Genomic DNA, 24,834 nt, shown 5'->3' with positions numbered 1-24,834 from the left:
GGAGCTGTATTCCTAATGGTTGTAACTGGCCAGTTGGAGTCATACATTATTTTAATATTTCATTTTTGCTTATAAACTAAAGATAAAATATTCAGATGAATTTTTTATTAATTTATGTTTGCTCATTGTTTTAGTCCCATGGGATAGAGGAAAATTTCAACAATGGAATACGTTACTTTTTTACACGTTCAATTTTTCTGGCTGTAAATATATAATCAGGGAAACAAGCTAATTGTATAAAGCATATGTTGAGCAATATATTCAAAGCAAGAGATAAAATGCTATCATTAGGAAGGCAGGACCTAAGTCCACCCATACAGACTGTTAGGATTTAGTCTTCAACCCAAGTTTTGTACTAAATGTCACTTAATTAAATTGTAGCATTATCTTGGAGAGTTTTCAGTTCATATCTTACCACAGAACAAGAAAAATATTAGTCACGTAAAGGCATTCTGAGATGTGATGCTTTAAGTAATGATCCTTCAATGTATGGGCAATCTTGTTCTCAATAGATTTGGGAATTACTAATGACAAAAACATTTCTGAAAGCAATGGCTTTGAAATGTTAACTTAGACTGATTTTTTAAAAATCCACCTATTATCTGAACAATTCATTGAGAAACACTTTAAGGCCAGGGTCTTAATTCCTCTGAGAAATAAATATATTTTAGTTAAGTGGAACTAGTCTTTAAATCTCACCACTGACTTATTCCACTGAAAGAAGGAAAATAAAAGAAAGAAATAATCTATAAGTAATCATGAAATGTCACTTTATTTAGAATTTTCCCCTTTAAATTTTTTTAAACATCAATAAATATTTTGCAAAAGTATTTATTAATGTTTCCTAAAATTAGTAGTTACTATTTAGACAGGAGCAAATGTGTACTATTCAAAATAATAAGCTGTTTATTCTGCATCATTGTTTTTATTTGAAAAAGAACCTGTAATGGGGTTTATGTGGTAACATTTTACACTATATATTGTATAACTTATAATATTTAACTTACAACTTTCCTTAAATTGCTATTCATGTCAGGAAAACCAGCTGATTTTTATGTGTATACTCACAGTGAGAACATAAACTATTTGGAAAGAAAGAATACAATTCTTTCACATTAAATCCAAAGGACACTATGATTAATTTTAGAAGTTGTCTTTAAAGTTACTAAAAATAAAGAATTCATAGCCATGGGCCAAATTTACTTTTTCCTGAGAAATTTTCAAAGAGTAGCTTTAGTGGCCTTTGTCTAGGGCCAATGAGTCAGACTGAATTCTCTCTATTATTGTTGGAATCTGGCATCTGGGTTTTCCTCTAAGAATATGTGATCACCTCCTCGTAGAATGCACAGCATTCCATTTAAGAATCACAGTCTGGCTAAAGTTGATCAGATCAGTGCCCTTTCTGCTTCACAATAATCTGTTGTTCCATCATTTTACAGGTCTAGAAAATAAATAGTTAAATTTTCTATCTTAAAATTAGTTGCTCAATTAAAAATATGAAATTTTTTACCTTTTTAAAAAAGCAATTTCCATCCTGAATGCCAATTAGGCATATTTAGTTGGAATCTCCTGGTTATATGCACCAGAATTCGTGGCTTATTTCAAGTAACAGGCATTCTGTTATAAAAAATCATGCAAAGAATTATAGCCCTTCAGTCTTCTGAGTAAGGGTTTATCTTTGCAAGGGCAGAACCTAGAGCAAGCCCCAGCTTTGGGAAGAGCCGGAGGTGACGTAGTGCTGGGCCACGGGATTGTTACTCTGTGTGTCAGCATTAAAATGAGTCAGCTACTTCATCCTTATTCCGAGTTTACTTATTGCCTGGCTTATTCATCCTCAATTCTCTGCTTCTTAGTTTGTGCTGTCTCAAACCTTTGGCATCCCGTCATTCCAGTGACTCTGACTCCACATCATAACCCCTGTCATCTCAACCCCTTTGGGCAATTATCTTGATATTTTTAAGGCAAACTTCTCTAGAGGGGAATTCTGATCATTTTTGCCTTAGTGCATGCCACAGGCCACTGGCCTTGTATGAATTTTCTCTCCTTGGGTCACTTGACCATGATTGACTTAATCCATGGAGGTATTGGGTGAGAAGCTCCAGAGTCTTACACAAGGACTACCTTTCCATAAAAGGGCATACAGGGGACAATGCCACTGGGGCTGGGAGTTGCCAGAAGCCATAACTGACTTGGTTCTGCAACACCATTCCAATCTAATGCTAATCTCCCGATAGACAGAAATCCTACCTCCTTAGTCATCATGCCCGGTATGAGAAGGTTTTCATTTTATTTTTGTAATTTAAATATAGTCTCATTTTAATGATTTATCAAGAAGTATGAAATCTCTATCATCGTTTTATTACACTATATTAATGTATTATTATGGTCCCTTTGAAACAAACAGTTCTCCATTTGAGTTCAGATACTCCTCAGCTTATTTCATTTTTTGGAGTAAGTTAAAGGGACATTATTTTCAATAAAATAGCCAGAGTTCATTCATTGGCTAGAATAAATAAAATGTTCCTTGAAATACCAAAAAAACCAAAAACCCATCAAATTTTGTTACGTAAGCATTCTGAGACTCTTTACCATCTTCAAGGTACATTATGTCCAATTTTAGTTGTAAACATAGAAATCTGTAGTAATTATAATGTTCTCAATTCTCCTACAACCAAAGCAAAATCAGTAAAAGAGCAGACTTTTTAAAGCCTAAAATTTGGGATCTATCATTTATTAGTGATGACTTAGTGCCCTAGGACAGAGATTGACAAATGTTCTATGAAAAGGAGCAGATAGTAAATATTTTAGGTTTTCTGAGCCATATGTTCTCTGCTCTAACTACTTTCTTCTGCCATTATAGCACAAAACAAGCTATAGAAAATGCATAAATGAATGAGAATGGATGTGTTTCAATAAAATTTTATTTATGGATATAGAGATGTGAATTTTACATAATTTTCATGTCATAAAATATCACTCTTTTGATTTTTTTCCCAACCATTTTAGAAAGTGAAAACCATTCTTAACTCAGTACCCATGCCACATTTGCCTCTCTCTGCCCTAGGAAACTAAATTTAGCTTTCAAAGCTCTTGGGAAATTTAAGTACACCATTTCTACTAGTTTGAGGAAAACAGTTTTATTTCACTCTTTTTATCGTTTAATTTTATAATTGTCCTAAAAGGTTATTTCACTGTTGATATTAATGTTTAAGTTAATTTTATATATATATATATAATCATGCCAAGCTTTATTGTTTTATCCTATGTATAATGATTCCATTAATATAGCTATTAGTATCATTTTATCTTTATTACAGGTTATTTGAGACACTGCAGTCCCTGTTTTGGTCAATATTTGGGCTCATCAATTTATATGTGACCAATGTCAAAGCACAGCATGAATTTACTGAGTTTGTTGGTGCCACCATGTTTGGGACATACAATGTCATCTCTCTGGTTGTTCTACTCAACATGTTAATAGCTATGATGAATAATTCTTACCAACTGATTGCTGTAAGTTGACCAGCTTTATTTTAATTCAATGTTTCCTCTAGAATGTGTTGTTCTTAGCGATACTCCATCTTCTTATCATCATAAATAAAATCTATAATTAGCTATTGATTAGACAGATAAGAATTATAAATGGTTAATTTGAAATTTCTGAGCAGTAGCACACTATATGTAGCTATAAATTAATCTGATTTTGTCATGTTACACATGATTACAAAGATAAACCAAATCCATTTTGCCAGGCAGCCATTGGCTATGGGAAGTAGTAGCTGAGGTCTGACTGATAAACAAGCAGCTCATCTCTGTGCCGTGTACAATAGGTTTTGCCTCCTGTCGGTCCATTTAACCTACCACTCTCATATAAGCGAAGTCATCCCTACGGGGAAGATACAAAAGATAACCCAGAGAGGAGTCTGGGAAGGGGAGAAGCCACAGGATTTTCAATTTCTTAAAGCTCAGGGAAAGCAATGTATTAAGAGAAGTAATATTAACTTCTTTAGGATAATACATGATACAATACATGTTTTTTTGAAACTCTGGAATCTAAACAACGTAGCACAAGTTATTTATTTATTCATTCAATACATAATTACTGGGTACATATTGTGTTTCCCAGTATTGTTCTGGGCACCAGAAATACAGCAATGCACAAGAAAGACAAAGTTGAACTTATCTGCTTGAACTTATATACTAGTGATATACGTCTAGGACCACTAGCAATAGCAGCAAAACAGAACTCTTAGTGGAATGAAATATAGTTAAGTCTTTCATATTTATACCTTAGACAAGTAGCATTTTATAAACGTAATTATAGTTTTCCCATTTTCTTCATAAATAATTACATTCCATTATACCTTTGAATCTATGGTTAAATCTCTGAAGTGTTATTACTGTTTTTTTGTCAAGCAAAACTCTGAATTTTACTCAGCCATCTTTAGGGAGGCAATTTTTCTCATAAGACACTCATCACTGATGAAAAACTGCATAGAACATGAGAATAGATGGTTTTTATTTATCGATTCACAGACTAAAGTATTCCAAATGCATAAATAATTCCTCTGGAAATAGGTAGGTCCTAGGATTTGGAGGTTAATACCCGAATTTGTGGATACTTTGAATTTCATTTAAGCATCTTAAGATTTGAAATTTTTATAAATAGACTCTAAATTTTTGTGTCAGAAGTTCTATATTCTCCTAATCAACATATTTCCAAAATGTGGGTTCTGTTTTCCAGAACATCAGCAACAACAACAAACTAGAAGGCCTTTAATTATCAAGCTAGATACAAGGAAGCTGCCAGGAATTTGGATCTTTTAAAACATTAAATGTCCCAATTTCATCAATGAGAAAACACTATTTAAGAATATTATGACATTTTCTCATTGCTTCTTTGTGAGGTGTGCTTTTCTAGGTAACTTCATTACAGAGATAAGAATCATCTTCAACTCTCTATTTCGACTTAGCCCAAACCCTAAGACTATGGAGAACCAAAAAGGCACTGAGAACCTGAGACAGGTGTGATTCCCAGGACTCCATGCATGAAGCCTCCTTGGGGGCACGAACATGCCAAGTATTTGCTTACACCTGTCCCAGAATAGCAGAATTTTCTCTTTTTCTTTCTTCCTTCCTTCCTTTCTTTTTCTTTCTTTCTTTCTTTCTTCTTTCTTTCTTTCTTCCTCTTTCTTTCTTTTTCTTGTTAACTGTAACTCAGAGCCATCGGTAAACCATGAAAAAGAGAAAAATTTAACTGTTGAAAGGCAGAAGCACTTATGTAGGCCCCAACTAAAGACTGCTTTCCATTCACTCATTTGTTAATTGATTGAATATTTATTGTGCACCTACTATATGCCATAAACATGCTTAATTTTTGGGATACAAAGAATTAAAAAGTCCCTGTTTTCAACAAAAAAAATGATATAGTAGAGATAAAAAAGCAGTAAATAATTTCAATATTGAGAAAAGAAATTTGAGGATGTCATGAAAGTATGGAAGAGGGGACCTTGACTGGGGTTGGAGATAGGAGGCAGCTCAGGACTGATGGGAGGCAGAACAGGCTTCTAAGGAGAGAGGATTCTTAAGCCAAGTTTCAAATGTTGACTAGGAGTTAGAAGGTGAGTAGTGGAAGGTAGATCTAGTCATCACCAGCTTAGAACTTTTTATCTCCAGATTTTCTAAGCACCATAGACTATGTTATAGACCCTCTTAAAATCCTAAATCATGAACAAAGAAAGCACTTGCTTACTGATTGCAATAAGATAACATAATTTCTGACTCACCGAGAGTCAGAGAATCAGAAGGAGCTATTCACAGGCCAATGCTTTATCTAAGTGATTGCCTTTTTATTTCCTTGAGCAAAATCTACTGAGTCCCATTCTCCATGCCTGCAGGAAACAATACGTACAATTCTCTTCACCAATGCAGCATAATCAGCCAGAACCTATAAACTTGTCTAGAAAGAAAGAGAAAGGAAAGGAGGGAGAAATAAGAAAGGAAAGGAAGAGGAGGGAAAAAGGGAGGGAAACTGCAGCTTCTGTGTTCCCATTTATGTGGATCAATCCATATTACCAAACATTTGCTTAGCAGCAATAAGGCCATGCATTCTCTAGGTATGGCGATTCTTGTTCAAAGCACAGTCTGTCCAGTATCTGGATTAAACCCACGTTGTGAAGAATAAAAAAGTATGTATAACTTATTCATCCGCACACAGCAATTTAGGAATATCAAAATGAAGCCTAGTTGAAGATTATTCTCCTACTCTAAAATATGAGTTCGTGTTTATGATATTAACTGGTTACAATGAACTATTCTGAATTCTTAAAATGAATGTATGCCCAGTCTCTACCACCTCCTACTTCTCAGATTTTCTGCTTAAATCAGATTTATGGCTAAATTAAGAAGAGACTGGCTGTCCCAGATCTAATTGCCACAAATGTACCAAAGTTTCCTCAGGAGGTTAATAAAGTGGAGTGAGTAATACATGATGAAGGGGATAGCCTCAGGATTGTGGGCAACCACTGGCCATACTCCTCTTTGGTGAAATCTGTACAAAGTTAGGTCAAGATTCAATGGTGTGTCAGAGAGGCCCAATTCTACATTTGTTAATGGAACTTCTTTCTGAGTTTATCTCTATTGGCCGAAGGTGGGCAATAATATTCACATGAAAACATATCCAATAAGACTTTTCCTGGCAACATTGAAAGCTAAGCCATGAGCATCTGTGGAGGTAGCATTAATCTAAGCAGGAGTACAAGGCTTTGGTTAAGACAGAAAGTCTATTTCTGGCCTGAATCAAATGAAACTGCACTAACGTGAGCCTACAGTGCAGAAGATGCAGGCTAATCTTCAAGTCATAACTAATTACTGCAGTCTTTTTAACATGGAATTATTTTAGATGTCTGTTTCACTGAAGAAGGAAGGATGAGAAGTGACATGAGAGCTGTGACTACCCTAGGTTAAGCCACCCTCTGAAATGTTTAGATGACTATCTCTGGGAGTCAGTGGTGGTTTTAGAAGCAATTTAATTAATGTTCCAAGAGCCACTTGAAGTCAGGTTACAGGATCTCTGTGAGATTTATGGTACCTTGTTAATTAAGGAACCTATCATCAGTTGTCACGTTCTCCTGTTCAGGACCATGCAGATATAGAATGGAAATTTGCACGAACAAAGCTTTGGATGAGTTATTTTGAAGAAGGAGGTACTCTGCCTACTCCCTTCAATGTCATCCCGAGCCCCAAGTCTCTCTGGTACCTGATCAAATGGATCTGGACACACTTGTGCAAGAAAAAGATGAGAAGAAAGCCAGAAAGTTTTGGAACAATAGGGGTAAGAACACAGCATGTTAGTATTACTCTTTTTTTTAATTGTGTATGTGAATATATTTGTATTCTTTATTGTACATGTTCAGGTCTTTAGCCTTTTTGTTCTTACTGATTGCATGTCATGAACATTTATAACACATCTCCCATGACTAAGGCAGTGTCTGATTAACTAGAATTTCTTCACAAGTGAATTTCCTGCATCGAGGGCAGTCACTACTATTCTAATAGAAGTCCCGCTCTTCACACAGCCCTCCTTGAGTTCTGCTAGTCAAGGCTGGGGAACTAGCATACTCTGTCTTAGTACCTTGACTTCTAGGTCTTTTCAGAATGTGACAGCAGGTTATTTGTGGCATTTCTTCCTCATTGTCTATTTCCCCCTCTGGATTGTATGCTCCATGAGGGCAGGGTATGTGTTTTGGTGACCTCAAATTCCTCATGCCTAACATAGGTCCCTGCACAAAGCATTTTATGCTTGATAAGAATTCTCAATTAAATGATTGACTGAATATTATAACTTAAATATGCTGTGCCAACTGTCAAGTGTGATTCCAGAATATGTGTAATTACTCAACATGTTGCATCTACTCCCTATCATATTAGATGCCAAGAATTTAGGCATCTAAATATATATGTGTGTGTGTGTGTGTGTGTGTGTGTGTGTGTGTGTATAGAGAGAGAGAGAGAGAGACAGAAGAGAGAGAGAGAAAGGTGAGGGGGCGGGGACTGCTCAGAGCCATGCTCCTGGTAAACTGGAATTTCCCTTTCATCATTTTGGAAATCAAGGTTTCAAGCAATTCCAGCAGAGGATACATCACGTGAAGCTTTTGGTCCAGCCATACCATTGACATAAGACAAATCATTCTTCACGCCTTCCTCACTTTGTGTTCTAATTTTGAAAGTTCTCATAGTAATGTTTTGGAAATTAACACTGATATTCATTAGTCACTTGGATCTTCTCAGTAAAATTGCTTTGGAAGTATTTTTAAATGTTATCATATTAGGATTACCAAGTAATATTAGAGATTAATTAAAAATAAAAAAATATTAATTTGTTTTCAATTTTATTTTACGTGGTTTGTGACTGCGATGCCCTAAGAGATCCTTACCACTCTTTAACTTCATTGCCCACCAGGCATTGTCGTCAGCACCAGATGGAGCTTTCTCCTACTGGCAGTGGCATTGATATTCCCTCTCATCTCAGTAACAACTCTAATTCCAAAGAGAAATTGACTGGCAAGTGAATGTTACAAAGAGGTGATTAGGAGATGCAGTTATATTCTTTCCCATAAACTATTACCCATAGATTTGGGGGACTACAGTTTGAGAATGTATCTGACCTTAGAAACCAAAGTCAGATTACGACAAAGCCTTATCCTGCCATCCTCATACTAATTTATGAACTTTATCACTGACCTTAGAAGGGAGTGAGATTATTTTACTCCAGATATTTGACTTTTGTGTTAAAAGTTTTAGAATAAATGTAATAGCTTAGTTCTTTGTTGTTGTTGTTGTTGTTTGAGACGGAGTCTCGCTCAGTTGCCCAGGCTGAAGTGCAGTGGCATGATCTCGACTCTGCAAGCTCCGCCTTCCGGGTTCACGCCATTCTCCTGCCTCAGCCTCCCGAGTAGCTGGGACTACAGGCGCCTGCCACCACTCTTGGCTAATTTTTTGTATTTTTAGTAGAGACGGGGTTTCACCATGTTAGCCAGGATGGTCTGGATCTCCTGACCTCGTAATCCGCCCGCCTCAGCCTCCCAAAGTGCTGGGATTACAGGCGTGAGCCACCACGCCCAGCCAATAGCTTAGCTTTAATAAGCAATTACTGCATGTGTCCCCCTTGCCATAACTGAACTAGAATTTGAGGAGTGGGAAGAGGTACGAAAGCATGGGTTCCATCTTTGAGGGCACCAATTTTAATGAGAGAGATACAGAAATAAAAACAGATATGTTATGTAGTATATTTAACATTATAATACAGTCACATGAAAGAGGTTATGGGAAAAATGCAAGAAATAATTAATGCTTCCCTTGAGGTAAACAGGACAAGATTTCAAGGAAGCCAGACTTCAGCTTACTCCTTTTCAGATCAAATATACTTATCCTTTATACCATCTCATTCTTAAATTTATAAGCATTTTTTAACTGATCTCTGATAAGATAGTGATGATTAATGCTGTCATAATATACTACCTTTCATAAGAGTATTTTGATTTAAAAAGAGCTTCTGGGCCAAAAAAAAAATACCTACTCACCAAAGAAATATGTATTTCATATTTTAATTTTAGGCAACGGCAGAGAGAATCTTGGTTTTTAAGATAACAGGAAACTTGTAACAAAACACGGGGTCCTGCTCTGATGTTTTAAGAGATCCATCTGTACTGCCAACAAAAAGAATGGAGAACAAGACCAAAAACTTGACTTCCAACCCTCCCTCCTATCCTCTCACTGTTGACTCATGGGTAGGATTATGTTGCCATCATTTTTTAGAAGCAAAGAGGAGCTCTCAGTCAATTGGCTTTTCTATGAAAGTAGTGATTCATTCTCAGAGTTAAACAGTTTTATTTGCTATATATTACTGGTCTCAAAAGGATCCCACACATTTCTTTTAGTGTTTATCTCTATATTTGAATTTTTTGCTCCAAGCTGATGCACAGCAAGGTAATTTGAAACTAATCAGAATCTCAAACCATTCCTTTTTTTTTTTTTAACCATTAATATTTTATTAACATTCAACAATGGCTATTTGGATGCTTTGGGAATTTATGCCAAACTAAAAAATATTCTGAGTTTTGTCTGTCTTTTCCACCAATCTAGGGCCCTGGGCAAGCACCAGCCCAATCAACATCAATGCTGTCTAAATTTACTCTTTCTCCATACTGCATTTCCAAAATGAAAAGGACATATTGTTTTCAGATGCCTACTCTTAGTTGAGCTTTATACATTTTTTGTTTATATGAAAATAAATGATAGGTATAATTTATAAAGAAGTTCTTGCTTATAAAAGTATAAGAAAGGCTGGGCGCGGCGGCTCACACCTGTAATCCCAGCACTTTGGGAGGCCTAGGTGGGCGGATCACAAGGTCAAGAGATAGAGACCATCCTGGCCAACACGGTGAAACCCAGTCTCTACCAAAAATACAAAAATTAGCTGCGTGTGGTGGCACGTGCCTGTAGTCCCAGCTACTCAGGAGGCTGAGGAAGAAGAATCGCTTGAACCCGGGAGGCAGAGGTTGCAGTGAGCCGAGATCGCACCACTGCACTCCAGCCTGGTGACAGAGCGAGACTCCATCTCAATAAATAAATAAATAAATAAATAAATGTATAAGATAAATGAGATATAAATTAAGATGGTTGTATTATTAAAAGAGGGGTTAACTGAGAAAGTAATATCAAAAGTAATTAATTTTTCTGTGAATTTATTTCAACTTGGTTAATCCTCCTGATAGTTTATTATGTGGACATACAAAGACAATGAGATACACAACTATTAATTAAAAGGTGACATTTAAGGAACAGTGACAGTCACTTTGTGAAACTAGCACATGGCTTAGAATATACCATTATAGCCCAAAGGGATCTTAGCTATCATTTAGCTCAACCATTTCTTTTAAAAGATAACCTGTTTACTTTGCCCATTGTCTCATGCTCTCTTAGAGACAGAGCAGGGGGAAATTGCTGGGTCTTCCATTGTTTCCCAGTTCAAACTGCTTTCCATCACCCTCTCTTATTTCCCTGAGAAGTCTGGTGAACATGCAGCAATACCTTCCCTGTTGTGTCTTTTGATTGTTCTCAGCAGCCTTTGCAGATCCTATCATTGTTTTCAGCTGCCTCTTAGACTCCTGTGTCCCGAATCCCTTGTTTACCAGGCTGGTTTACCTTCTGCCCTTATCCTCAACTTGCTTATCTTTATGCTGCATTTTTGAAGCAGAAAATTCAAGCTACACTGGAAGTGACTTCATTCTTTGAAGTATTTTTCTGTAACCTTCCCATTTGTAGTTCACTTACTGACACTCGTCACCCAGCCTTTGAGTAAATGTCACCCTGGTGCTCATTCCATTCACGTTCCCAGGAAATGCCTGGGAAACCAGTACTCTTCAGGGTTGCTACATTGGCCACTCTCTAGGAGCCCATTATTGACGATCTTATCGTGCTATTTATGGCTTCCCAGTAATACTGATACAACTAGCTCTGAAAACTCATTAATTCATATTTCTTTGTAACTCTGGACTTCATTTAATGGGTGATTGGGAGTTCCAGGTAAATTAATCTTTCACTTGACTGCTTTATGGGAGAAAGCATAAATGAAGCAGAAATGCTGTATTATTGAGCACAACATTTGTGATAGAAAGCAAACCCATTATTGAGAGATGCTTCCTCTCTGGGCTATTATAAAAATCCTACGAAAAAGGCAGCCTATCCAAATAAGAAACACAACTTGTGTTTTTGACATTGCTTCCTGTCAAACGTTTTGTTTAACCTCATTTTATCAGCAAATACCCTTCTTATCATTAAAGCATTTGTTCTCAAATATTTTAGCATACAAGAATTGTCAGGAGTCTCCATTTTAACAAGCATTTCCAGTTTACAACTTTAACTAGACATTTCTATTCAAGACAGCATTGGTATCTACCACAATTTTTTTGAAGTTTTTTAATCTTTAATTCGTGTGAGTACATAGTAGATCTGAGCTTTTTAAGCTAAAACGAAGCCAGGCTTCATGCTGTTGCTCAAAAAGTCCCGATCCATTTAATTCAAGTACGAAGATGCTATTATAATACAATACTTCCCCAAAGCATTTAATTAATGTGAGACATATTTAATGTCACAGACTAGGTTTCTAAACGAAATGTTTACATTTATATGTTACTATACCGAACCAAAAAAAATACTAGTTCTTTTGATAAAATCATAAAAAATGTTTTTAGCTTCCTTAGTTTTATGTTTTCCACTTTTTGGTTTTCTCTCAAGCACATGGTGAGAAGAACAGGAGGCAGGATGGTCTCTGGAAGATCACTCTAAGCATCACACAGCCCTGAGATACAGGTGGAATATTCAAGCCTGACTAGCTGCCCCAGAAATATGCCCAGTTAAGTCACTGCAAATGAAATTAGAAACTGTGAATAGATTAGCAACAGCTATCATCACTAAAGAAAAAATGCTCATAGTACATGCCTCTCAGACTTCATTTATAGTGGCAATTTGTCAAAATGTATTGCTCCCTAATCTTTAGGACACTTAGTAGGCCTAATGACAAATCTTACAGATATGACAGTTTTCATCCGTGAGTGTCTCCGGATTCCTAAATTACTGCTGCAAGATTTGTTGGCAGGGCCTTTTGATGAAACTTTATTTCCCCAGTGGGGATATATAGAAATTAATTGCTTGATATTCTTGGTATTTCAAGAGTGAGTTCCTGAATATTTGGTTTGACAATACAACATTCAGGCATTTCACGTGAATTATTTTGATATGCTTAGAAAATGTGTTCATGAAAAGCGGTAAGGAGATGTATGCTATAAGGGGGCAGAAAGACTGTTTATAGAGAACAATATGTAGATCCATCTGCAAAGAAGCCAAACTGCTATTTTTTTGTAAAGGGATCACATCCCGGAATGCCCTCTTGCCTTTTTAGTTTTCGTGAAAGGAGAAGAACACAGCAAGCTGCATGGCTTAAGGAATTCAAGGAGCAAAGCAAAGACTAAAAGGCATAATTCATGGGCTTAAAATTCACTGCTAGACCAAAACCAGAGCGGAAATGAGAGAAAACGGCATTGAAAATTGACAGCAGGGACTAGCTACATGAAGTGAGCGTGACATTCCACATAGTGGACCTGGAGAGAACCGGAGATAAGAGTGACAAAATGTCACAGCTCACTCTCCAGAGACCTCTCTTTTCTAGCTGCAAAATCTTCCCTGCTCTAAAGAAACCTGAAACTTCTATTGAAATTCCGGAGTTTCCTTGCAGCAGCAGCAGTTTCTCACTAGATGGTCTTTCTCTTTAACATGAGTTCTCTGATCCAAACACTGCCATTGTCTTCCCCTAACAAATTAGGAGGAACCTGCAAACTGTGAATTATGCTAATGTGGCAACAGGTATGCCCTCATCTTCTCCTTGAAAGCTACTTTGCCAAGGAATATTCCACACACAGTCTAGTGACTTCTGATGTAGTTTGCAAAGAAAAGTGCCAACTTAAGGAGAACTTCTTCCAAAATATTTTTCCTAGACAGTTAAGGAAGAAAAGTCCTTGATTTGTCACAAAATCCATTTTTTCTGTCTTAAGCACAACTCACAACCAATCTAGTTTAACAAAAAAAAGCTGCAAAATGCAAGTTCCAGAAATTTCTTTCTTTTTTTTTTTTTTCGAGATGGAGTCTCGCTCTGTTGCCCAGGCTGGAGTGCAGTGGCGCGATCTGCACTCACCGCAGGCTCCACCTCCCGGGTTCACGCCATTCTCCCACCTTAGCCTCCTGAGTAGCTGGGACTACAGGCGCCCGCCACCACGCCTGGCAAATTTTTTGTGTGTATTTTTAGTAGAGACGGGGTTTCACCGTGTTAGCCAGGATGGTCTTGAGCTCCTGACCTCGTGATCCACCCTCTTCAGCCTCCCAAAGTGCTGGAATTACAGGCATGAACCACCGCGCCCGGCCACAAGTTCCAGAAATTTCTATGTGATATTGTACACTTGAGCTCATTCACTGAGCACAGTTAATGCAGATTACTCTGTCAAAGTTTAACATGCAAATGGCTTGAAAGAAAATTAAATACCCATTTTCTTAGGTATTATAGCTAAATACCCACTTAGGTATTTTTAAATGAAATGGCTTTCATTATATTACTTTTAATCACAAATTGTTCATTTCTCCTGTTCTCGGTCATTTCCAGTGATAATTATAAGAAAAAGATATCTTCTCTTAAGGTAACAAATCCCTTTGAAGTTCAGCTGATCTTTACTCAACAAAAAAGGATATGAATGTCCTAAATATAATTGATGGTAGTTCTATTGTGTAATATTCAATGGTGCCACTAATTGCCAAAAATTATTTTGATGTTTATTGCAAAGAGTACATATATTATGAGTTGAATTGTATACCCCTTCAAACAAGATAGGTTGAAGTCCTAATCCCCTATACATAGATTGTGACCTTATTTGGAAATAGGATCATTGCAGACATACTTAGTTAAGGTGAGATTATACTAGAATAGCGTCCTTGTAAGAACATGGCCATGTGAAGACCGAGACCCAAGAAAAACACCATGTGAGACTGCAGATGGGCACCTGCAAGCCAAAGAATTCCAAGAATTAACAGCCACCACCAGAAGCTAGGAAGTCTCATTCCCACTTGGTGCTACTGCTAGATGACTATCAATGAAATTACACTTTCATCACATGTCACTCAACTAGTCAAAATCCCCAGGTGCCTAGTAACCACTGGATTCATGTGCCATCTGAAATTTTACATTGAGTCCATGCTAACTTCCCACTGCAATCTAATCTGTATATTCCCAGTAGCAAAGACTTTGCAACTATCCTGCCAGAAGTCTCCATAACGTGCCTCTCACTTTCTAACCCTAGCATATTTGCTCATCCTATTCCAATCGTCTAGAACACCTGTGCACCTCCCCTTGTCCAAATCCTGTGATTCCTTCATGACCCATCTAATACCGCATTCTCTGTAAGAGCGCTGTTACGGCTTCTTTCCTTCACACAGTATTACCTCCTTCTCCCCTGTACTCAAATAACACACTTACAGCACTTCCCGTGTTTTCTTTTGTATTTGCCTTCATGTGTAGTCTTTCATGATCTTGGCAATCCACCTTTTGGACTATAAGCCATTTAAGGGCAAAAGTGTGCTTTATTCATCTCTGGTTTCTTGCACTCCACTGCCATACACATGTAGTCATTTAATAAATATACCTTAAATTAGCCCTACAAGTTAAGAGAGTTCTAATTCCAAAATGGAGCCTTGAGACAAGCTGGCTTTACTGCCTGCCATGGAAAACCAAACCCGAATATACAGTGCCAGGATTATCACCAGAAATATCCCAGGACTCAGATAGGAGGCAAAGCCCATCTAGGGGTCACAGAGAAATGAAAAACTCCTAGCACATGGTAAAAGAATCGTATTTCTGGCCAGGCACTGTGGCTCACGCCTGTAATCTCAGCACTTTGGGAGATCGAGGCAGGCAGATTACAAGGTCAGGAGTTCGAGACCAGCCTGACCAACATGGTGAAACCCCCGTCTCTATTAAAAATACAAAAGTTAACCAGGCGTGGTGCCATGCACCTGTAATCCTAGCTACTCAGGAGGCTGAGGCAGGGGAATGGCTTGAACCTGGGAGACGGAGGTTGCAGTGTGCCAAGATCATTGCACTCCAGACTGGTGACAGAGTGAGATTCTGTCTCAAAAAAAAAAAAAAAGAAAGAAAGAATCGTATTTCCATATCCAGGATGCCCTTCTCTTCAATCTACCTGGCACCAAGAGTGTAAACAATTTCTCCCAACTCAAGGTTCCTACACTGAAAAAACTGAGATCTGAGGTAGACAACCAGCTTCCCCAATATCTTGCATTCCCTAGAAGTAGGCTTCTCCTTGCCTCAACCCATGAAAATCATCCTGAGTCCCTGAAGAGAAATATCCCTGAGCTCAGCCAGAGACAAAGGCAAAGATGGAACTCCCATCCCCAGGCCTGGAGACTCTGCTCTGTAACTTGACCAAATGAGATGCCAAATCAGAGTGGCTCCTCAGTAGCGACATGTTGTAGGAGGTACATTCCACAGCTCTGCTGGGCAGGAACCCCTAGCCAGCCTTCTCTTTTGCTATGACCTCTGAATTTTCCTCGGAGTTTCTATATCAATGCTCACATATGGCTGTCTCATTAGGGTCATAGCAAAAATTCAATGTCATGCCGAAAAGTTCATAAAACTTTTGGGCTCCTCCAAAGATGACTGCCTACAGAGTCTGGGTCACATCTATCCAAATTTACCAGAACTATTCTCTTACTCTATCACTTACATGCAAGTTTCCTACCTCTAAACCTCTCTACTGCCAAAGCTGAAGGCATCTAACGATTTAGCTGAAGGAAATGCTCCACAAGCATGAATTACCATCAAAATCATGCAAAGGGACACAGTTAAATGTAAGTATATTATTTTACTTTCTCAGAGGTAATCATAATATGTGTCCTACTATGCACAAGCTTTGAGAATCAGATTTTTAAAAGGCTATTAAATCACATTATTAATCAAAAAGGAAAAAAAATGCAAAGAGGACAAGAACTAACATTAGTTAGCAACAGATGCCATAAATCTCTTAGCTCATTTAGTCTTCAGAATTACACATGGAGTTTATCTTCACCCTGCAAAATAAAAAGTCAGGGAAGAGGGAGGGTGTCAGAGTTAAACTCCCTGACTAGGCACAGTCAGCTTCAAACCCAGGTGTAACCCCTGGGACCATATTCTTAATATCACACCACACTTTCTCCTAGAAAGTAGGAACTGGAAGGGCATAATGGTAATGATCACTAAACAGCCTATTCTGTCATGCTAATCAGGGAAACAGAGATTAAACAGATGAGAGCTCTATCAGCCGCATAATTTCGCATTAATTATTTGGTGAGCGCACTGCATTCATTTTGAGTTTTAGGTTCAGAAGACAGTTAACCTCATCCATTCCTATTTTTCTAGCTAGAATGTTGAAGTTCATTTCCTGATAAAATTTCATAAAACTAAAAAATAGTTTTGTGGTATTACCACATAATTGTGGAATATAATTGGTTGGCAAAAACAAGGAATCGCATTAACTTAGTCTTAAACCTGGACTATATAAACTGAATAACGCCTGAAAGGTACCATAGTGAACATTTTTAGTGTTCCTCTCTCTTTTTGACAATCCATTTTGATTTTTTAAGTTTTTTCCCAAGAAAATTAACCTAGAATTATCATTTAAAATGTAGTCTTTGACCTTTTTATATTTGTATTAAAATTTTTTGACGTTGGATGAGTAAGATTCTACTGAAGGAAAGACAGTTTGTACTCATTTTAATACTAAAATGTATCATGATAATTTTCATTTATTACTCATAATTTTCTGATTCTGTCATCCTCAATTGTAGTTTGATGTTAAAGAAATTTAAAGTTAAATCCTGACTTCTAATTGCTCTCTGTTGAAAATTTCCTTATTGGATTTTAGAAGGATAGGATTCTAAAACACAGTAGTGAAATGTTATAGAATCCCAAAACAATAAAAATTAAGTAGACTAAATTCTTTCTATATTAAATTAAGAGTTTCTAGCTACTTAAATAATGAAAATCAGATCTCTGTTATAATATTTATGGTGAGAATGTTAAAGAAATTGATGTACGACTCACTTTAGTATTTTAGTTTACTTTAAGTAAATTTAAGGAGATCTAGAAGACTGTGTGTTTCCTTTTAGAAGTGCTGTTTGTCTTAGGTTTCAGCTGAGCTATGTCTCAATATGAGTCAGACACCTCCATCTTGTGGCCCAGCCATAAAATTCCCATGCCATACTTTTTCAAGCTGCTCTCTACATTTGTGTTGTTTCAAATTTCTGAGTTTTTAAATTAATAACTTAATCCTATTTTAAATGTTTTTCTCAAAATGTATTTCTCATGCAAAAGTGAATGATAGTCAAAATAATTAGTGACCTTTAGGAACCTAAGCATTGTCTCATCTGTTCCTACAAGTCACTACTAATCATGAAAGACAGATGCATCCTTATGGCCAGTGAAAATAGCATTTTCTTCTATTTCTCTGAAGAGAAGAAAAGAGTTTCTTTTAAATTGTTTAATATTTAAATTATCTTTTCACAGTGATGTAGGCACAGCTCTTTTCAATATTCTGTTTTATCAGCCTATGATTATTTATTAAGGAACAAGAGCAAAAGACTCATTTTAAAACCAAGGTATATCATCCCTTTTGCTTTCTCACAATTTACCAAATTAATTCTTTTATTATAGAGATATTTTTATTTTATATTATTTTGGCCAATATTCTTCCTGAAGAATCAGTGCTGATGTTTATTCAACATACATAAAATTGGGATTATGTAGGGGTTTTTTCTAATATCTTTAGAATACTTGAGAATCTGCAAATATATAACTTTAATGTCATTTATTATTTCACTCAACTCATAATGGGCTTTTTTTCAATCATTAAACAACCCATCTCTCTATTCTACAATCCCAAATCACTGCCCTGTGCTTACCCCACCTCTGCTCTCAAACCATTCTGATGCCTTCAAAATATGAGCTGGGACTCACATTTAGTTTTTTAAATGAGTTAATAAATGCTTTGTTTCAACAGGATCCTTTATTTATTTATTCCGTTAAATCCAGCCATCTATTTAAACAGGAATCTCCTCTTACTGTATATATGATTGAAATTATATCTATATATATATATATGATTGGAGAGTTCAGTGACTAATGAGGTTTCTGATTACCTGGTACATAACATAACTAACTTCTTAATCTTGCCATGTTAATATTTATGAAAACTTTTAAATTTTTATTTGATATGTCCTATCTCTTTCTCTTAGCATCATTCTGTCGATTTTGAGTGCATATTAACTCTAATTAACTAATTTTCCATCATCCTGTGTCCTGTATGAGAACAACAGTTCTGTCATTGTTAACTTATTCTGTGTTTCAAATGTCATATAGATTATACACTCTTGTTCACTCATTCTTTTGATTCATGTGCAGCACTCTTTAGCCATTGTCCATTGACTAGTAAAACTCCCACTTGGAAGAAATGAGAATAAAAACATTATTGATTAAAAAAATAAATTATTTTTTAGAATAGTAATATAACAGAAATAGTAATATAACCAGAAAGGAATGTCCTTTTCCTTTTCAGAGGCGAGCTGCTGATAACTTGAGAAGACATCACCAATACCAAGTAAGTTGTCCTTGTACTATGTCTTGAAATTTTCATTAAAATAAAATGCAGTCCCCCCTTCAGAACTGACTCAGGAGGAAATTTATTTACTCATTGAGTATCAATACTCTTGTTCTAAAATGCCTCAGGAAGTTATGAGGAACCTGGTGAAGCGATACGTTGCTGCAATGATTAGAGATGCTAAAACTGAAGAAGGCCTGACCGAAGAGAACTTTAAGGTAACCATTTTTCATCTTCATCACAAGAGGCAGATATGTGCAGAATATGGATCCAGATAGAGCACATTTAAAATCAGAGCTGGAAATGCAGCTGTGTGTTCCAGCAAGCCTGTGTGCCTTCTGATTTTTCAACTGAAACCCTACAGAACTGTAAAAAGAAAAGCAAGTGGTGAAATTTCTTCTCAAAAGAAATTGTTTTCAAACATACAGAGAAAAGCCTAGTGCTTAATGGCATTCTGACTTACCTGATCCCAGAGTGAGCTTCTGTTTCTGAAATTTCAGCCTGATTTTTAAATCCGAAACATTTACTAACTAACACACTAACAACAAAAACTTTGTGTGTTCTGAAAAACTTTGATAGCAGTGAATTTAAGGTTTGAGTTTAATTGTAACTAATATACTTATAAACTTTCTCCTTGATAGTTTTTAAATTGTGTAAGAGGAAATAAGTAAAATGTGTGAAATATTATATGCTTGAATCACATGTTTAAAATAATTTAGTTTAAAATTATTGAGTGAGTGTTTAGAGATTTTGGAAGAATGATTAAGGTCAATAAGATCTTACAGGCCAAAACAAACAAACAAATTTAAAAAAATCTATAGGAGATATTTAACATAGAAAATAGCAGGTTTGAACGTGAGAATGAAGTAGTGAATTAGGTAAGAAGATAGAGAAATTACAAAACTTAAAGTGCAGGTTGAAAACTAGCTAGAAGCCCAGATTTTCTTCACAGCCATAAAGTTCAAATTGTAATATTAAATGATTCATGTTGCTTTAGGAGATAGGTTGGGGCAGGAAGCCACCAAGAAGGTTGCCATCAGGGTAAGAGTGAGAATTCAGTTGTCCCAAAAGACAAGGGAAAAGGATGAGTCTAAGAAATGCTGTTAGATCCAAAGAAAGTCCCAGGATGTAGAGGCTGACCCAGATGTAGGGGGAAGGTCCTCTTTAAGACAGTAAACAACTGCAAGTAACTACCAACTCTTAAATTAGTCTCCACTTAATTTTCAGACATCCCTTTGGACAGAAAAATGTGTGCCAATATTAAAAATCTTATAAAATACACCCCAGAGACAGTGAGGTAACTTGGCAGCAGATGAATAATTTGGAGAGAAACTGTAGTCCCAGGGAAACCCAATATACTCAGCTGCACGTTGGAGGCAAAGATAACTCATGTTTCTTTTTGCATCAGCCTTAGGAAGTGTCCTTCCCAATTCCAATAAGGAAATTAGTCGACATCAAAATGACATCAAGTATCCGTGAGAGAACTGGGAATTGTAAATAGAACCACAGTAGAGTAGAATCCTTGTTTTTAAAAAGGAGTGAAAACATTTCTGACCCGTATATGAGACGAGAAAATGAAGTTTCCAAACGTTTAAGTCATAACCGAATTTTTCGTTTTAAATTCTACGTAGGAACTAAAGCAAGACATTTCTAGTTTCCGCTTTGAAGTCCTGGGATTACTAAGAGGAAGCAAACTTTCCACAATACAATCTGCGAATGCCTCGAAGGAGTCTTCAAATTCGGCAGACTCAGATGAAAAGAGTGATAGCGAAGGTAATAGCAAGGACAAGAAAAAGAATTTCAGCCTTTTTGATTTAACCACCCTGATTCATCCGAGATCAGCAGCAATTGCCTCTGAAAGACATAACATAAGCAATGGCTCTGCCCTGGTGGTTCAGGAGCCGCCCAGGGAGAAGCAGAGAAAAGTGAATTTTGTGACCGATATCAAAAACTTTGGGTTATTTCATAGACGATCAAAACAAAATGCTGCTGAGCAAAATGCAAACCAAATCTTCTCTGTTTCAGAAGAAGTTGCTCGTCAACAGGCTGCAGGACCACTTGAGAGAAATATTCAACTGGAATCTCGAGGATTAGCTTCACGGGGTGACCTGAGCATTCCCGGTCTCAGTGAACAATGTGTGTTAGTAGACCATAGAGAAAGGAATACGGACACACTGGGGTTACAGGTAGGAAAGAGAGTGTGTCCATTCAAGTCAGAGAAGGTGGTGGTGGAGGACACGGTTCCTATAATACCAAAGGAGAAACATGCAAAAGAAGAGGACTCTAGTATAGACTATGATCTAAACCTCCCAGACACAGTCACCCACGAAGATTACGTGACCACCAGATTGTGATACTTGAAAGAGGAAGCGTTTACCATACACATACGTATTTTCCGTAGTGGTCTGGGTGGGGGAAAATGTTTAAATTGTATTAGCAAATGCTAACTTACACTTTATAGCGTTTATCAGCTGTGGCATATTAACCTGTAACATGTTTAAATAAGGCAAAGGCAATCAAAAACCTTTTTGTTTTCTAGCCTGCTTTTGCTTTCACAATTTGTCTTACAATTGTTTTTGTTAATAAATAAATGCACCTTGTATTCTTGTACTGTTGCAATAACCCACAGAAACATTTTAGCTATCTTTTTCAATTAAAACAAATGCAATTTATTTCATGTGGCAGTTGACTCCTAAAATAGATATTTTTATATGCAAAAACCAATGTGGCTGAAATATTATAGCTTTTCATAATTTTTTAGGGTCTTTAGAGAGGGTTATTCACCAAGGACTTTTCACCTAGTCCTACAGTTTGGCTTTAAAACACAAATATTACCAAATTATTTCTTAACGACATGTAAATAATTATTGTACACAATTAAAGCAAACAAGTCTTCTTCTCATGGAGTCATATCTAAACTCCCTCAAATTCAGAAAAACTTTGTAGTGTTTTAGGTTGTTCCAGGGTTTCCTTTCAGTAAGTAAAAGAAGTGTTTGTCTTAATACATTTTGACGACTGATGATTTTTAACGACATTTTGTCAGAAAAAAAACTCACCCCTCCAGTTTTTTTTAATTACCTATTTCAGATTCAACTGCTTATCAGTATAAATATGAGTCTTTATGAATAACTGAATTTCAAAACTATGGCAAGATTTCTCAGTTATAAAAAAAAACCGTAATATTGTAAGTATCTTAAACAAGCAAGATGATTACATACTAATAATATCCAAATGAAAATGAATTTATTCTAACAATCTAAATCTAAGTAAAGTTGAATTCCAGTATTTTCAATCAACGCAATATTGTAACCAATTCAAAAGAAATACAAAAAAAACTAGCAGTCTCCTCTTTTCACCAGTAATCTTTATATATTTCTTTAAAATTAAATCACTCAAAAATCATTATTAATTTTATCAGCAGATATAGATATATAGTTTTGCCGATAGGAAAAACATTCTTATTTCTTGTTTTTCTTTCTATTGTTTGCAAGGTAATTTAGCTTATAACAATTCACTGAACTATTACAAGGAAAGTGTTCGCAACTTACATAAAATTGATACTAGAAACTTAAAGCTTAAATTTTACATTGCTTGTGTCTATTTAAGCCACTACGGGAAGTTTCTTCACCACATAAAATTAGCATTTATTTCAAATCAATAGAAAAATGCTAAGTTCATTTTATTTCAAAAATTACTCTACGACCCTCTGAAATTGCATATGATTTATCATTGGCCCCAAACTGCATAATGTTATGGCACTCAGTTTCTCATTACCAAACATCAAAAATAAGGAATAACAGCAATAACAATGCCAGCCTCTGTTCTATTCCTATACACCTGTTAACATTTATGTACTGCTCTTAACAGCCCTCTGAAGTAGCTCCTGTTTATATCCCCATTTTACAGATGATGAAACTGAGACCAGCACTAACTGACTAAGGTAATACAGCTCGTGATGGAGCTGTGATGTGTCCATCAGAGCCATTCCCTTCACCACTGCATTGTACTGCCTTTCAGAACATAAAAAGAGCAAGTTATAAAACATGCATATACAGGGGTTACCATTGCCACTTCTGAAGTCCTATACCTTGAGAGAGAATGAGTTTGGTATGCTTCATAAGAGTCCCTTCTTCTAAAGCAAGAGAAATGTGCAGAATATAAAATGTGCTGTATTTGATTCTTTAGACTAAATTACATTAAAGTTAGTAGATTTTAAAAACATATTTAGTATGTGATCTCAGAACTCAATTTGAAATGCTAGATTTTAATTTTCAGAAAAGCCAGGAGCACTAAGCTCCTGTTCACTCCTAAATCTGGTTTTTGGGAATTTAGGAATGGGCCAGATAGATTTGGAGAAACACAAGCCTAAATGAATGTATTTACTGTTTCAAGAACACCTTTATCTCAAGTATATTAGGACTCAGAGCAAATCCTGGGGCTACTGAAATACTCATTTTTTTCTAAATCATACCTACAGTAGTAGAGAAATTGTAGGCCTATTGTTAATATTTGGGATATTTTCTATTAATTTCTTTTTGCCTCTCCTGTGCGTTGTTGTTTTGTTTTGTTTTTTCCCAAAGTAAGGACACTATACATAACCATTTTACATACTTTACCAGAATTTAATTTCAAATTCTCTCTGTTCCATCAAGCAACACCAATAACAGTACAAGCAACAAAACCTTTTTTCCCCCCAGTAGCTTATTTACATCAGGGGTTAAGGTGCTGACATTTTATAGGGGAACATGATGGTAATAGAGGAATGTATTTGGAGCAAGTAAGACCCTCCTTTTCAGTGTCCTAGAAAGGATGATTCTAACAACCCCCAGATGTTGCTGACAGATGTGTTTTTGAGTATGAACAAAGTGCTGGATATTATTAATACCCGATGTTACTAATATCACTAGAATTGAATGCTATTCCAAATACATAGTGACATTATGTAGCATTAATGAAGATGAGGAGTAGGGATAAAATAAGAAAAGTCAAACAACAGCAGGATAGCAAGCAAAGAAATATTGTTTCTTTGAGGTTTGTAAGTGTGTACTTCAGGGTGTTCGTTTCTATTCATATTTCTATCCACAGAAATTTCTAAATGCTACAGAGAAGTTTGAAATTACCTTCATTTACATAAATAATGTTTCTCATTTTTCGTACTCTCTTAATCTTAAAAAATCTGTTTTTCTTAAATTTTGTGTCTGAGTTAGGTGAAGGAGTGTGTTGAAAATTCAGTTTAATAGACTAGCAGGTAAGTTTAAAACACTTTATCACAATTATATTTTGGAAGTCCCATTTATAAGAAAGTATGCTATAAAGATGTACCTCATTATTTGTAATAAATGTTTTCCTTAAAATTTCTGTGCAAATAAATCTATATTAACTTCAGTAATGAAATTGGCTATATTTTTTAAAATGGGGTGAATTATTTTATAAAATCATGAGTAATTTTTCAAAGTGCTAAACATCCTCAAAATGTATCTGTTTCATGCATTGAATATTTGTATATCAAATTTTCTTAAATTAGTTACTCTATTTACTGGATGGCAATTAAACTAATGCAAAAACATACTCACTTTCTTGCCTT

The 24,834-nt window shown here is 36.0% G+C and overlaps 1 protein-coding gene and 1 long non-coding RNA gene across 3 annotated transcripts in view; one reads left to right on the top strand and one right to left on the bottom strand.

The window, feature by feature from the left end:
• The window catches only part of TRPC4 (transient receptor potential cation channel subfamily C member 4), a 228,466-nt gene extending 206,544 nt beyond the window's left edge, over positions 1-21,922 (top strand). Inside the window, exons 7-11 of one of the 2 annotated variants that reach the window (XM_031001457.3) lie at positions 3,318-3,513; positions 7,139-7,348; positions 19,209-19,250; positions 19,379-19,468; positions 20,882-21,922. In XM_031001457.3, the coding sequence (XP_030857317.1) occupies positions 3,318-3,513; positions 7,139-7,348; positions 19,209-19,250; positions 19,379-19,468; positions 20,882-21,604 (1,261 nt within the window). In that variant the 3' untranslated portion in view covers positions 21,605-21,922. The remainder of the gene's footprint in view (positions 1-3,317; positions 3,514-7,138; positions 7,349-19,208; positions 19,251-19,378; positions 19,469-20,881) is intronic. The other variant, XM_004054405.5, reaches the window with a different exon arrangement.
• LOC134756970 (uncharacterized) overlaps positions 2,911-24,834 on the bottom strand; it is a 58,573-nt gene continuing 36,649 nt past the window's right edge. Inside the window, exon 3 of the long non-coding RNA XR_010130535.1 lies at positions 2,911-5,210. This is a non-coding gene — a long non-coding RNA (uncharacterized lncRNA). The remainder of the gene's footprint in view (positions 5,211-24,834) is intronic.

The sequence above is a fragment of the Gorilla gorilla genome, chromosome 14, assembly GCF_029281585.2.
Source record: "Gorilla gorilla gorilla isolate KB3781 chromosome 14, NHGRI_mGorGor1-v2.1_pri, whole genome shotgun sequence".
Lineage (NCBI taxonomy): Eukaryota > Metazoa > Chordata > Mammalia > Primates > Hominidae > Gorilla > Gorilla gorilla.
The sequence above is the reverse complement of the archived record's forward strand: the minus strand, read 5'-3'. Positions and strand labels throughout refer to the sequence as shown.